The sequence below is a fragment of the Poecile atricapillus genome, chromosome 29, assembly GCF_030490865.1.
Source record: "Poecile atricapillus isolate bPoeAtr1 chromosome 29, bPoeAtr1.hap1, whole genome shotgun sequence".
Classification (NCBI taxonomy): domain Eukaryota; kingdom Metazoa; phylum Chordata; class Aves; order Passeriformes; family Paridae; genus Poecile; species Poecile atricapillus.
This window is the reverse complement of record NC_081277.1, coordinates 2,032,900-2,046,913: the sequence shown is the minus strand read 5'-3', so window position 1 is coordinate 2,046,913 and position 14,014 is coordinate 2,032,900. Positions and strand designations below refer to the sequence as shown.

The following is a 14,014-nucleotide window of genomic DNA, read 5'->3' as shown; positions in this document are numbered from 1 at the left end:
GACAGAGGTTAACCCCCCCAAATACCCCAGCCCGGGGTGCGGAGCGGGATTAACCCCCCCAAATACCCCAGCCCGGGGTGCGGAGCGGGGTTAACCCCCCCAAATACCCCAGCCCGGGGTGCGGAGCGGGGTTAACCCCCCCAAATACCCCAGCCCGGGGTGCGGAGAGGGAGTAACTCCCCCACCGCCCCATGGATGCCCCACAGCCGGGACAGCCCTGGAGAGGGGTTCGGGTCCGCTCTGTGACACCCGGGGGGCTCCGGGCCCCCCCAAATCCCGGTACCGGGTCAGGGGGATCCGATCCTGTCCCTGCTGCTCCCCCGACCCCCCTCCGTGCCCTTCTCACAGCACCCCACGGCCGGGGGGCAGCGCTGGCCCCCCAAATCCAGGGCAGCAGCTCCAGCCGGGGTGGGGGGTGCCCCCAAATCCCCCCCGGCAGCAGCGCGGGGAGCCAGGAGTGCAAAATGTGCTTTATTTGGGAACCACACCACCACCACCACCGGCTGCTGCTGCTGCTCCAGCCTCGGCCGCACCTGGAAGGGAAGGAGGGAAAAATGGGATTTACCCGCAGGGAACCCCTGGAGACCCCGCGGTGGGGACGGAGCCGCCCCCCAGGGCCTCTCCCAGCTCCGGGACCGCTCATCCCAACCCTCACCTGGCCCGGCTCCGATGGAATTCCCGTTATTTCTTCGGTGCTGCTTTCCTGCCCCGGCCGGCCCCCGCGCCCCTGCGGGATCGGGGAGGGGCTGAAGGTGGGGAGGGGGCCCCAAAACCGCGCTTCTCCCCCAGTTTTGGGTCCTTGTCCCCGGCCAGGAGCTCCCTGGGATAATCCCAAGGGATAACGGGGGGCAGCTCCTACCTTGGGGGGAAGGGGATCCTCACGGGCCAGGCTGTTCCTGCTGGGGGGAGAAGGGGAGCGTTGGGACTGGGGTCCCGGCCCTGGGGGATCCCCCCGCCCCAGGATTTCCATACTCACGGCTCATCCTCCTTTTCCAGCTTCCTTTTCTACGGGAGAGAGACACAGAGAGATGGAGGATGAGGACTCTTCCTGCCCGAGGGATGAAGGCCGTGGCTCATCCCCTTGGAGAGGAATGTGGGGTGCCTGCCCCCCCTTCCCCGTGCCACAGGGACCCCAAAACCCCTCCGACCCCAAAACCCCTCCGGACCCCAAAACCCCTCCGGTGCTGACCTTGGCGGCGCCGCCTTTCCGGGCACTCGAGGCCTTGGGGGGCTTCTCGGGGGTCTCCTCTACTATTTCCTCATCCTCATCCTCCGAGCTGAAGTCTGTCACTGCGGGAGAGCCCGGCTGAGCCCCCAGACCCCGCTGGGGCGGGGGGACCCCGACACTCATGGGGACACCCACGGGGGGACAGGGACACTCACGGGACACCCGAGGGGGGACAGGGACACTCACGGGACACTCAGGGGACACCCGAGGGGGGACAGGGACACTCACGGGACACTCACGGGGGGTTGGAGACACTCAGGGGGGACTGGAGACACTCGGGGATACTCACGGGACACTCGGGGGGGACTGGGGACACTCGGGGACACTCACGGGACACCCGAGGGGGGTTCGGGACACTCGGGGACACTCACGGGACACTCGGGGGGGACTGGGGACACTCGGGGGACACTCACGGGACACCCGAGGGGGGTTTGGGACACTCACGGGACACTCGGGGGGACTGGGGACACTCGGGGACACTCACGGGACACCCGAGGGGGGTTGGGGACACTCGGGGACACTCACGGGACACTCGGGGGAGTTGGGGACACTCGGGGACACTCACCGGACACGTGCTGGCCGCTGACATAGACGGGACCGGAGCCGCTTCGCAGCCGGAAAGTCACGGGTGGGGTCAGTTCCACTCCCGCCAGCGTGGCCTGGAAAACGGGAACGGAAACAATTCCCGACCGTTCCCGGAGCGGGAGCAGCCCCCAGGCCGGGCACCGGGCACTCACTCACCGCGGGCAGCACCGGGCGGGCACCGGGCACTCACTCACCGCGGGCAGCACCGGGCGGGCACCGGGCACTCACCGCGGGCAGCACCGGGCACTCACCGGCCCGGGCAGCACCGGGCACTCACCGGCCCGGGCAGCACCGGGCACTCACCGGCCCGGGCAGCACCGGGCACTCACCGGCCCGGGCAGCACCGGGCGGGCACCGGGCACTCACCGTGGGCAGCACCGACGGCTTCAGCGTGGCCAGGGGCACCGGGGGGCGGCCGCCGCCGTCCTCGGCCACCACCTCCACCACGTGGAACTCATCCCGCGCCGTCTCCCCCAGGCAGATCTGGACAGGGGGAAAGGCAGGAAACCCCCTCAGGAGCCGCACAAAACCCGGCTGCTCCTCCAGCAGCCCCCGCTTTGGAGGTTTATTAGCGGGAATTTTTTTGTTTGTTTGTTTTTTTAAATTTTTGGGGTGATTTTTTAAATTTTTGGGGTGATTTTTTAAATTTTTGGGGGTTGTTTTGGGGGTATTTTATTATTTTTCTTTGATTTTTTTTTTTTTTTTTTGGTGGGGGGATCTTTTTGGGGCTGAGGGCATCGCCCTGCGCATCCAGCACAGGGAATTCATCCCGGGGATGGAGATAAGTTGGGATTTTTTTTTTTTTTAGGGTCTTTGGATTTTATGGGGGGTTTTTTGGGGGTGTTTTGGGTTTTTTTGGGGGGGTCTTTTGGGTTTTTTTCTGGGGTCTTTTGGGATTTTGTGGGGTTTTTTTGGAGGGGTCTTTTGGGATTTTTTGGAGGAGTCTTGGGATTTTTTAGGGTTTTTTTGGAGAGGTCTTTCGGGATTTTTTTTTTTTTTTCCTGGGGTCTTTTGGGATTTTTTTGGGGTGTTTTTGGGGTTTTTTTGGGGTGACGCACCGTGCGCAGCACCAGCTGCTGCTCGCAGCGCCAGTCCTCGGGCACCTGGAAGGTGAAGGAGCTCCGGCCGCTGCTCAGCTCGCACCCTGCGGGGACAGGAGGGGACAGGAGGGGACACAGCGGTGCCGGGGGGTCCCGGGGGGCACTCCCGGGCTTTGGGGAGGGGGTTTGGGGCCGGGGGCACTCACCCCAAAGGATGGACACGGCTCTCCCGCAGCTGCTGTCGGTGCTGTCCGTCAGGGACATGGCGGGGGTGGCACAGCCTGGGGGGGGACACCAACAACTGTGGGACCCCCCCCTTAACCCACAGCACCCCCAAAGCTCCCCCGGCCCCAAAACACTCACACAGAGCAAAGCCTCAAATGTCAGCCCGAGGGGACCCCAGAGACAGCGGGGCCGCCCCACAGCGGCCGCTTATAGGGCACAGCGGCCCCGCCCGCCCCCATTGCTAATTAACCGGCAGCCGAGCTGGTAATTAGCTAATTACCCGCTCAGGTGGGGGTGCTAATGAGCGTGGGAGCCCCTGTCACCCCCGACGTGTCACAGGTGCGGTGACAGCCTTGGGGACCCCGCGCCGTGGGTGTCCCCTTCGTGTCCCCTCACACTGCCCGTGTCCCCTCCGTGTCCACCCCATGTCCCCTCACACTGCCCGTGTCCCCTCCGTGTCCCCTTCGTGTCCCCTCACACTGCCCGTGTCCCCCCGTGTCCCCTCACACTGCCCGTGTCCCCTCCGTGTCCCCGCGTGTCCCCTCACACTGCCCGTGTCCCCTCCGTGTCCCCGCGTGTCCCCTTCGTGTCCCCTCACACTGCCCGTGTCCCCCCGTGTCCCCTTCGTGTCCCCTCACACTGCCCGTGTCCCCTCCGTGTCCACCCCGTGTCCCCTCACACTGCCCGTGTCCCCGAGTGTCCCCTTCGTGTCCCCTCACACCGCCCGTGTCCCCTCACACCGCCCGTGTCCTCTCCGTGCCCCTCCATATCCCCCCGTGTCCCCTTCGTGTCCCCTCCATGTCCCCCCGTGTCCCCTCCATGTCACCCTGTGTCTCCGTGCCTCGCGTGTCCCCCCGTGTCACCCCCGTGTCCCCTGACATCGCCCGTGTGCTTCCATGTCCCCTCCGTGTCACTCCCGTGTCCCCGTGCCTCGCGTGTCCCCCCGGGTTGTCCCGTGTCCCCCCGGGTCACCCCCGTGTCCCTGGGTCCTGCATGTCCCCCCGTGTCCCTGCGATCCCCGTGTCCCCCTCGTGTCCCCCCGGCCCCACACATCCGCTCTGTCCCCATGTCCCACCCGTGTCCCCCTTGATCTCACCGTGTCCCTCCCATGTCCCCTCTCTGTCCCCCTTCTGTTCCCCGTGTGTCCTCCTCGGTCCCCCCAATCCCCCTCCTCTGTCCCCCCCTCTGTCCCCCCTCTGTCCCTCTCAGTCCCCTCTGTCCCTCTCGGTCCCCTCTGTCCCCCCAATCCCCCCATGTCCCCTCTGTCCCCCCCATCCCCTGTGTCCCCCCCAATCCCTCCCTGTCCCTCTGTGTCCCTCTGTGTCCCCCCCCAATCCCCTGTGTCCCCCCCTCTGTCCCTCTCGGTCCCCTCTGTCCCCCCAATCCCCCTCTGTCCCCCCCAATCCTCTGTGTCCCCCCCTGTCCCCTCTGTCCCCCCAATCCTCTGTGTCCCCCCCTGTCCCCTCTGTCCCCCCAATCCTCTGTGTCCCCCCCTGTCCCCTCTGTCCCCCCATCCCCTGTGTCCCCCCCAATCCCTCCCTGTCCCTCTGTGTCCCCCCCAATCCCCTGTGTCCCCCCCTCTGTCCCTCTCAGTCCCCTCTGTCCCCCCAATCCCCCCCTGTCCCCTCTGTCCCCCCCAATCCTCTGTGTCCGCCTGTGTCCCCCCCATCCCCCACCCTCCCCCCCGTCCTCCTGTGTCCCCCGTGTCCCCCCCCTGTCCCCCCCCCTCCCCCCCTTTCCCCCCCCAATCCCCAGTGTCCCCCCTGTCCCCCCCGTCCCCTCTGTCCCCCCAATCCCCAGTGTCCCCCCCTGTCCCCTCAGTCCCCCCAATCCCCAGTGTCCCCCCCTGTCCCCCCCTGTCCCCTCTGTCCCCCCCAATCCCCTGTGTCCCCCCCCTGTCCCCTCTGTCCCCCCTGTCCCCCCCTGTCCCCCCAATCCCCAGTGTCCCCCCCATCCCCCCCTGTCCCCCCCAATCCCCAGTGTCCCCCCTGTCCCCCCCCCGATCCCCCCTGTCCCCCCAATCCCCAGTGTCCCCCCCTGTCCCCCCCTGTCCCCTCTGTCCCCCCCAATCCCCAGTGTCCCCCCCCATCCCCCCCATCCCCCCCGTCCCCCCCCCGTTCCCGTGGGCGGAGCCTCCGCTCCTCTTCCGGCAGCGATGGCGGCTGCGGGGCTGGCGGGGCTGGTGAGCCCGGGGGGTCCTGGGGGGTTTGGGGGGCTCTGGGTGTCCCTGGGTGTCCCTGGGGGTCCCTGGGTGTCCCTGGGTGTCTCTGGGTGTCCCTGGGTGTCTCTGGGGGTCCCTGGGTGTCCCTGGGTGTCCCTGGGTGTCCCTGGGGGTCCCTGGGTGTCCCTGGGGGTCTCTGGGGGTCCCTGGCCCGTGTCCCCGCGCTGTCACAGCCCCGTGTCCCCCGCAGGGCCCCGGTGAGGCCGCGGCGGCCGCTCAGGCGCTGGCGCTGCCCGCGGAGGCGTTCGGCAACGACGTGAGGAGAACTGGGGGGACTGGGGAAACTGGGGGCACTGGGGGGACTGGGGGAAACTGGGGAAACTGGGGAGACTGGGGAAACTGGGGGGACTGGGGGGACTGGGGAAACTGGGGGGACTGGGGAGACTGGGGGGACTGGGGAGACTGGGGGGGACTGGGGAAACTGGGGGAACTGGGGGGAACTGGGGGAACTGGGGGGACTGGGGGGAACTGGGGGGGACTGGGGGAAACTGGGGAAACTGGGGGGAACTGGGGGGACTGAGGAGACTGGGGGGACTGGGGGAACTGGGGGGACTGGGGAAACTGGGGGGAACTGGGGGGGACTGGGGGAACTGGGGGGGACTGGGGGAACTGGGGGGACTGGGGGGAACTGGTGGAACTGGAGGGGACTGGAGGGACTGGGGAAACTGGGGGAACTGGAAAACTGGGGGGGACTGGAGGGAACTGGTGGAACGGGGGGGGAACTGGGGGAACTGGGGAAACTGGGGGGGACTGGAGGAAACTGGGGGAGTCTGGGGGGGATTGGAAGATTGGGGAGCCTTACTGGGAGGGGGTCCCAGATTTTGGGGTTCCTGCCCTGGGGGTCCCTGTCCTCACGGGGGGTGGTCCCAGATTTGAGGGGTTTCAGCTTTTGGGGTCCCTGTCCTGGGGGGGGTCCCAGATTTGGGGGTCCCTGTCCTGGGGGGTGTCTCTGATTTGGGGGTCCCTGTCCTGGGGGGTGTCTCTGATTTGGGGGTCCCAGTCCTGGGGGGTGTCTCTGATTTGGGGGTCCCTGTCCTGGGGGGTGTCTCTGATTTGGGGGTTCCCATTTTGGGGTTCACAAAGCTGAGGAGTCCCAGCTTTGGGGGATCCCCGTCCTCAGGGGCACATCCCAGTCCTGGGAGGGGCTTTTGGGGGGTCTCAGTCCCGGTTTTGGGGGGGTCTCAGTCCCAGTTTTGGGGGGGTCTCAGTCCCGGTTTTGGGGGGTCTCAGTCCCGGTTTTGGGGGGGTCTCAGTCCCGGTTTTGGGGGGGTCTCAGTCCCGGTTTTAGGGGGTCCTCAGTCCCGGTTTTGGGGGGTCTCAGTCCCGGTTTTGGGGGGGTCTCAGTCCCGGTTTTGGGGGGGTCTCAGTCCCGGTTTTGGGGGGGGTCTCAGTCCCGGTTTTGGGGGGTCTCAGTCTCAGTTTTGGGGGGTCTCAGTCCCAGTTTTAGGGGGTCTCAGTCCCGGTTTTGGGGGGGTCTCAGTCCCGGTTTTGGGGGGTCTCAGTCTCAGTTTTGGGGGGTCTCAGTCCCAGTTTTAGGGGGTCTTAGTCCCGGTTTTAGGGGGGGTCTCAGTCCCGGTTTTGGGGGGGTCTCAGTCTCGGTTTTGGGGGGGTCTCAGTCCCGGTTTTGGGGGGTCTCAGTCTCGGTTTTGGGGGGGTCTCAGTCCCGGTTTTGGGGGGTCTCAGTCCCGGTTTGGGGGGGTCTCAGTCCCAGTTTTGGGGAGGTCTCAGTCCCGGTTTTGGGGGGTCTGGGAGGAGGAGGAGAACCCCAAAAGGAAGAAAATCCCCCAGAACGAGAAGAGAGGAACCCCAAGGGGAGGGAAAACCCCCTGAAAGCGGGGAGAAAACCCCCAAAAAGGGGGAGAGGGTCCCCAAAACGGGAAGAGGGACTCCCAGAGGGGACATTTGTCCCCAGGGGTGTCACAGCTGTCCCCTCTCCGTGTCCAGCCCCGCCTGGAGCTCGCCTGGGCCATCAAAGCTCACCAGCACGCCCAGGTCTACTTCAACGTGAGTCTGGGGGATTTTTGGGGTGCTTTGGGGGGTTTTTGGGGGGTCCCAGCTCATCCTTGGGCTCCGTGTGCAGCTCATCTCCTCCGTGGACCCCAAATTCCTGCACCTGACCAAGGTGGACGATCGGATTTATGAGGAATTCCGCCGGAGCTTCCGGGAGCTGCGCGTCGACCTCCTGGACCCCGAGGAGCTCAAATCGGAGCCGGCCAAGGCGGTGGGTGGAGTTTGGGGGGGATTTTGGGGGGTCCCCCCGTTTTCCTGGGTTTTTTGGGGTGTCCTGGGGTTTTTGGGGTGTCCTGGGGTTTTTTGGGGCGTCCTGGGGTTTTTTTGGGGTGTCCTGGTTTTTTTTTGGGGTGTTCCGGGTTTTTTTGGGGGGTTTTTCTGGTTTTTTTTGGGGTTTTTCTGGGTTTTTTTGGGGTGTCCTGGTTTTTTTTTGGGGTGTTCTGGGTTTTTTTGGGGTATCCTGGGTTTTTTTTGTGAGTCCTGGGTTTTTTTGGAGCGTCTTGGGGTTTTTTTGGGGTGTCCTGGTTTTTTTTTGGGGTATCCTGGGGTTTTTTGGGGTGTCCTGGGGTTTTTTTGGGGTGTCTTGGGGTTTTTTTGGGGTGTCCTGGGGTTTTTTTGGGGTGTCTTGGGGTTTTTTTGGGGTGTCCTGGGGTTTTTTTGGGGTGTCTTGGGGTTTTTTTGGGGTGTCCTGTTTTTTTTTTGAGGGTGTTCTGGGTTTTTTTTGGGGTTTTTCTGGGTTTTTTTGGGGTGTCTTGGGGTTTTTTTGTGTATCCTGGTTTTTTTTGGGGTGTTCTGGGGTTTTTTTTGGGGTGTTCTGGGTTTTTTTGGGGTGTCCTGGGGTTTTTTTTGTGTGTCCTGGGGGGGTGTCCTGGGATTTTTGGGGTGCTGAGGGTTTTTTTTGGGGTATCCTGGGTTTTTTTTGTGAGTCCTGGGTTTTTTTGGAGCGTCTTGGGGTTTTTTTGGGGTGTCCTGTTTTTTTTTTGGGGTGTTCTGGGTTTTTTTGGGATGTCCTGGGTTTTTTTTTGTGTGTCCTGGGGTTTTTTGGGTTGTTCTGGGTTTTTTTGGGTTGTTCTGGGTTTTTTTGGGGTGTCCTGGGATTTTTGGGGTGTCCTGGGGTTTTTGGTGTGCTGAGGGTTTTTTTTGGGGTGTCCTGGTGTTTTTGGGGTGCTGAGCGTGGTTTAACCCCTTCATTCCCTGCCCTCCCCAGAAGTGGCGCCCGTTCTGTCTCCGCTTCGAGGGGGTGGTGGAGGATTTCAACTACGGAACTCTGCTGCGGCTGGACTCGCGCGGGGAGTACAGCCCGGAGAACTCCATCCTGGGTGGGGAAAACTGCATTTTGGGGGGAAAAACTGCATTTTGGGGGGAAAAACTGCATTTTGGGTGGGGAAAAACTGCATTTTGGGGGGAAAAACTGCATTTTGGGTGGGAAAAACTCAATTTTGGGTGGGGAAAAACTCCATTTTCAGTGGGAAAACTCCATTTTGGGTGGGGAAAACAGCATTTTGGGGGGAAAACTGCATTTTGGGTGGGAAAAACTCCATTTTGGGTGGGAAAAACTCCATTTTGGGTGGGAAAACTGCATTTTGGGGGGAAAAACACCATTTTCAGTGGGAAAACCAGCATTTTTGGTGGGAAAAAACACCATTTTTGGTGGGAAAAATACTGGTTTTGGTGGGAAAAATACTGTTTTTCGTGGGAAAACACCATTTTGGGTGGGAAAAACTCCATTTTTGGTGGGAAAAACATAATTTTCAGTGGGAAAACACCAGTTTTGGAGGAAAAAACACCATTTTCGGTGGGAAAAACACTGGTTTTGGTGGGAAAACACCATTTTCAGTGGGAAAAAACAGCATTTTCAGGGGGAAAAAACAGCATTTTTGGGGGGAAAAATACTGGTTTTGGTGGGAAAACACCATTTTTAGTGGGGAAAGACCATTTTTGGTGGGAAAACACCATTTTTGGGGGGAAAAACACTGTTTTCGATGGGAAAACACCATTTTTGGTGGGAAAAAACATCATTTTCAGTGGAAAAACACCATTTTTTGGGGGAAAACAGCATTTTCAGTGGGAAAAACCAGCATTTTCGGTGGAAAAACACCGGTTTTGGTGCGAAAACATCATTTTTGGTGGGAAAAACACCATTTTTGGTGGGAAAAGCCCATTTTTGGTGGGAAAACGCCACTTTTGGTGGGAAAAAAGCACAATTTTTGTTGGGAAAACATCATTTTTTGGTGGGAAAACCCCATTTTTGTTGGGAAAACACAGTTTTTTGGGGGAAAAACCCATTTTTTGGTGGGAAAACCCCATTTTTGTTGGGAAAACCCCATTTTTGGTGAGAAAACGCTGGTTTTGGTGGGAAAAAAACCCATTTTTTTGTGGGAAAACCCCATTTTTGCTGGGAAAACACTATTTCTGTTGGGAAAACACTGTTTTTGGTGGGAAAAAAAAAACATTTTTTGTTGGGAAAACCCCATTTTTGTTGGGAAAACCCTGTTTTTGGGGAAAAAAACCCATTTTTTGATGGCTAAACCCCATTTTTTGGTGGATAAACCCCATTTTTGGTGGATAAACCCCATTTTTGGTGGATAAACCCCATTTTTGGTGGATAAAGCCCATTTTTGGTGGATAAACCCCATTTTTGGTGGATAAACCCCATTTTTGGTGGATAAACCCCGTTTTTTTTGATGGATAAACCCCATTTTTTGGTGAAAAAACCCCATTTTTTGGTGGATAAACCCCATTTTTGTTGGGAAAACACTGTTTTTGGGGGGAAAAAAACCCCATTTTTTGGTGGCTAAACCCCATTTTTTGGTGGCTAAACCCCATTTTTTGGTGGATAAACCCCATTTTCGGTGGATAAAGCCCATTTTTGGTGGATAAACCCCATTTTTGGTGGATAAAGCCCATTTTTGGTGGATAAACCCCATTTTTGGTGGATAAACCCCATTTTCGGTGGATAAACCCCATTTTTGGTGGATAAATCCCATTTTTTGGTGGATAAACCCCATTTTTTGGTGGCTAAACCCCATTTTTTGGTGAAAAAACCCCATTTTTTGGTGGATAAATCCCATTTTTTGGTGGATAAACCCCATTTTTTGGTGGATAAACCCCATTTTTGGGGGGAAAAAACCCCATTTTTTGGTGGATAAACCCCATTTTTTGGTGGCTAAACCCCATTTTTTGGTAGACAAACCCCATTTTCGGTGGCTAAACCCCATTTTCGGTGGATAAATCCCATTTTTTGGTGGATAAACCCCATTTTTTGGTAGACAAACCCCATTTTTTGGTAGATAAACCCCATTTTTTAGTGGATAAACCCCATTTTCGGTGGATAAACCCCATTTTCAGTGGATAAACCCCATTTTTTAGTGGATAAACCCCATTTTTTTGGTGGGAAATGGGGTGCAGGGAGCTGGAGCTGATCCCTCTCCCCCTTTTCAGCCACCAGGATCCAATTCTTCGCCATCGAGATCGCCCGGAACAGGGAAGGCTGCAACGACGCCGTTTTCAGCAGGGAAAAGCGCGATGAAGATGAGGATGAAGAGCAGGAATTGGGGAAAGGATGAGGGGGGCAGGAACCCCCAGGCTGGAATTTTGGGGGGCAGGAGCCCCCAGCCCCGCTCCAGGATCATTCCCAGGCTTTGGGAAAGTTCTGGAAGCTCGGAGGGGCTGCGGCTCCTCCTGCTGTAAATAAAGATTTTAAAATCCCGGTGCTGGTGTTGGGATTTTGGAATTTGGAAATCCCAAATTTTCCAAATTTGGAAAATCCCAAATCCCTCTTTGGGGGTCCCTTCCCTGGCAGGTGTTGGGGGTCCCTTCCCTAAAATGAGGGAGGAATTCCGGGAATTTGGGCCAAATCCAGGTGGGTTTGGGTCGGGGCTCGAGGATCCCCCCGAGTGAAACTTTGGGATTTTTGGGATTTTTGGGATTTTCCCTGTGGGAAAGGGCTGGGGGTGTTGGGGTGAGCAGGGAGAGCTCCCGGGGATTTTGGGGTTCCGGGGGAAATGTTGGGAATTCTGGGCTCAGGGGGAGATCTTGGAATTGGGAGAGAAATCCAAAATTCTTGGGGAGAACTTGGTGTAGGGAGAGATTTGGGGTGCTGGGGGAAGATTTGGGGTGCTGGGGGAAGATTTGGGGTGCTGGGGGAGGATTTGGGGTGCTGGGGGAAGATTTGGGGTGCTGGGGGAAGATTTGGGGTGCTGGGGGAAGATTTGGGGTGCTGGGGGAGATTTGGGGTGCTGGGGGAGGATTTGGGGTGCTGGGGGAGATTTGGGGTGCTGGGGGAGGATTTGGGGTGCTGAGGGAAGATTTGGGGTGCTGGGGGAGGATTTGGGGTGCTGGGGGAGATCTTGGGGTGCTGGGGGAGATTTGGGGTGCTGGGGGAAGATTTGGGGTGCAGGGGGAGATTTGGGGTGCAGGGGGAGATTTGGGGTGCTGGGGAAGATTTGGGGTTCTGGGGGAACTCTCAAAGTTTTGGGGGGACTCTCGGGGTCCTGGGATGAATCTCAGGGTGCAGGGGGGATGCTGGGGGCTCTGGGGTGACTCTGGGGACACTGTTGGGGTGCAGGGGTGGCTCTGGGTGACTCTTGAGGCTCTGGGGTGAATTTTGGGGCTCTCAGGTGACTCTCAGGCTCTGGGGGGCTCTGGGGTGGCTCTGGGTGACTCTCGGGGCTCTGGGGTGACTCTGGGGACACTCCTGGGGTGCAGGGGTGACTCTGGGGTGACTCTGGGGTGATTCAGGAGTGACTCTCAGGCTCTGGGGTGAATTTTGGGGCTCTCAGGTGACTCTCGGGGCTCTGGGGTGACTCTGGGGGGCTCTGGGGACACTCTTGGGGTGCAGGGGTGACTGGGGTGACTCTGGGTGACCCAGGAGTGACTCTTGAGGCTCTGGGGTGACTCTGGGGTGGCTCTCAAGGCTCGGGTGACACTGGGGACACTCTTGGGGTGCAGGGGTGGCTCTGGGTGACTCTGGGGTGACTCAGGAGTGACTCGAGGCTCTGGGGTGAATTTTGGGGCTCTCAGGTGACTCTCAGGCTCTGGGTGACTCTGGGGTAACTTTGGGTGACTCTCGGGGCTCTGGGGTGACGCTGGGGACACTCGGGGTGCAGGGGTGGCTCTGGGGTGACTCTGGGTGACTCTCGGGGCTCTGGGGTCACTCCTGGGTGAGTCTGGGGGCTCTGGGGTGGCTCTGGGGGACTGTGGGGTGACTCTGGGGTGGCTCTCGGGTCACTCTGGGGGGCTCTGGTGTGAATTTTGGGGCTCTGGTGTGAATTTTGGGGCTTTGGGGTGAATTTTGGGGCTCTCAGGTGACTCTGGGGGGCTGTGGGATAAACCTTGGGGTTCTCAGGTGAATTTTGGGGCTCTCAGGTGAATTTTGAGGTGAATTTTGGGGCTCCGGGGTCACTCTGGGGGGCTCTGGTGAGAATTCTGGGGCTCCAAGATGAATTTTGGGGCTCCAGGATGAATTTTGGGGCTCTCAGGTGACTCTGGGATGAATTTTGGGGCTCTCAGGTGACTCTGGGGTGACTCTGGGATGAATTTTGGGGCTGTGTGGTGAATTCTGGTGTGAATCTTGGGGCTCCAGGGTGACTCTGGGATTAATTTTGGTGCTCTGTGGTAAATTTGGAGGTGAATTTTGGAGCTCTCAGGTGAATTCTGGGGATTCCAGGATGAATTTTGGGGGTTCCAGGATGAATTCTGGGGTGAATTTCGGGGCTCTCAGGTGAATTTTGGGGCTCCCAGGTGACTCCAGGATGAATTTTGGGGCTTTCAGGTGAATTTTCAGGTGAATTTTGGGGCTCCAGGATGAATTTTGGGGCTGCGGGGGGACTCTGGTGTGAATTTTGGGGCCCAGGATGAATTTTGGGGCTCCAGGATGAACTTTGGGATGAATTTTGGGGCTCTCAGGTGACTCCAGGATGGATTTTGGGGTGAATTCCGGGGTTCCAGGATGGATTTTGGGGTTCCAGGATGGATTTTGGGGTGAATTTCGGGGCTCCAGGATGGATTTTGGGGTGAATTTCGGGTTGCAGGATGGATTTTGGGGCTCCTGGATGGATTTTGGGGCTCCTGGATGGATTTTGGGGTGAATTTCAGGGTTCCAGGATGGATTTTGGGGTGAATTTCGGGGTTCCAGGATGGATTTTGGGGCTCCTGGATGGATTTTGGGGTGAATTTCGGGGTTCCAGGATGGATTCTGGGGCTCCAGGATGGATTTCAGGGTTCCAGGATGGATTTTGGGGCTCCTGGATGGATTCTGGGGTGAATTTCAGGGTTCCAGGATGGATTTTGGGGTGAATTTCGGGGCTCCAGGATGGATTTTGGGGTGAATTTCGGGTTGCAGGATGGATTTTGGGGCTCCTGGATGGATTTTGGGTAGAATTCCGGGGTTCCAGGATGGATTTTGGGGTTCCAGGATGGATTTTGGGGTGAATTTCAGGGTTCCAGGATGGATTTTGGGGTGAATTTCGGGGTTCCAGGATGGATTTTGGGGTGAATTTCGGGGCTCCAGGATGGATTTCAGGGTTCTGGGATGGATTTTGGGGCTCCAGGATGGATTTTGGGGTTCCAGGATGGATTTTGGGGTGAATTTCGGGGCTCCAGGATGGATTTCAGGGTTCCGGGATGGATTTTGGGGCTCCAGGATGGATTTTGGGGCTCCAGGATGGATTTGGGGTTCCAGGATGGATTTTGGGGTTCCAGGAT

General features: G+C 58.7%; 2 protein-coding genes and 1 long non-coding RNA gene across 5 annotated transcripts; 2 read left to right on the top strand and 1 right to left on the bottom strand.

Moving 5' to 3' along the window:
- Positions 1 to 233: 233 nt before the first annotated feature.
- NPM2 (nucleophosmin/nucleoplasmin 2) lies at positions 234 to 3,458 on the bottom strand. 3 transcript variants are annotated; one of them, XM_058859339.1, is made up of 9 exons: positions 3,359 to 3,458; positions 3,060 to 3,134; positions 2,872 to 2,957; positions 2,180 to 2,296; positions 1,794 to 1,887; positions 1,190 to 1,290; positions 977 to 1,005; positions 656 to 899; positions 234 to 533 (listed from the first exon to the last, which is right to left on the bottom strand). In XM_058859339.1, exons 2-9 carry the CDS (start codon positions 3,115 to 3,117, stop codon positions 288 to 290), a joined length of 975 nt encoding a protein of 324 aa, XP_058715322.1. In that variant the 5' UTR covers positions 3,118 to 3,134; positions 3,359 to 3,458; the 3' UTR covers positions 234 to 287. The 3 variants fall into 3 exon arrangements, with proteins under 3 accessions (XP_058715322.1, XP_058715324.1, XP_058715323.1); XM_058859341.1 differs by having other exon boundaries at positions 656 to 896; XM_058859340.1 differs by lacking the exon at positions 3,359 to 3,458 and adding an exon at positions 3,217 to 3,334.
- A 1,723-nt stretch (positions 3,459 to 5,181) lies between these two features.
- On the top strand, positions 5,182 to 11,019 carry PBDC1 (polysaccharide biosynthesis domain containing 1). The gene is made up of 6 exons (XM_058859458.1): positions 5,182 to 5,260; positions 5,490 to 5,555; positions 7,244 to 7,303; positions 7,380 to 7,520; positions 8,517 to 8,628; positions 10,751 to 11,019. The coding sequence occupies exons 1-6, from the start codon at positions 5,234 to 5,236 to the stop codon at positions 10,873 to 10,875; spliced, it is 531 nt and encodes a 176-aa protein (XP_058715441.1). The 5' UTR covers positions 5,182 to 5,233; the 3' UTR covers positions 10,876 to 11,019.
- Positions 11,020 to 12,606: 1,587 nt separating this feature from the next.
- On the top strand, positions 12,607 to 13,150 carry LOC131589711 (uncharacterized). Its single transcript, XR_009279824.1, has 3 exons — positions 12,607 to 12,676; positions 12,750 to 12,789; positions 12,821 to 13,150. It is a non-coding gene; the product is annotated as an uncharacterized LOC131589711 (long non-coding RNA).
- Positions 13,151 to 14,014: the final 864 nt, after the last annotated feature.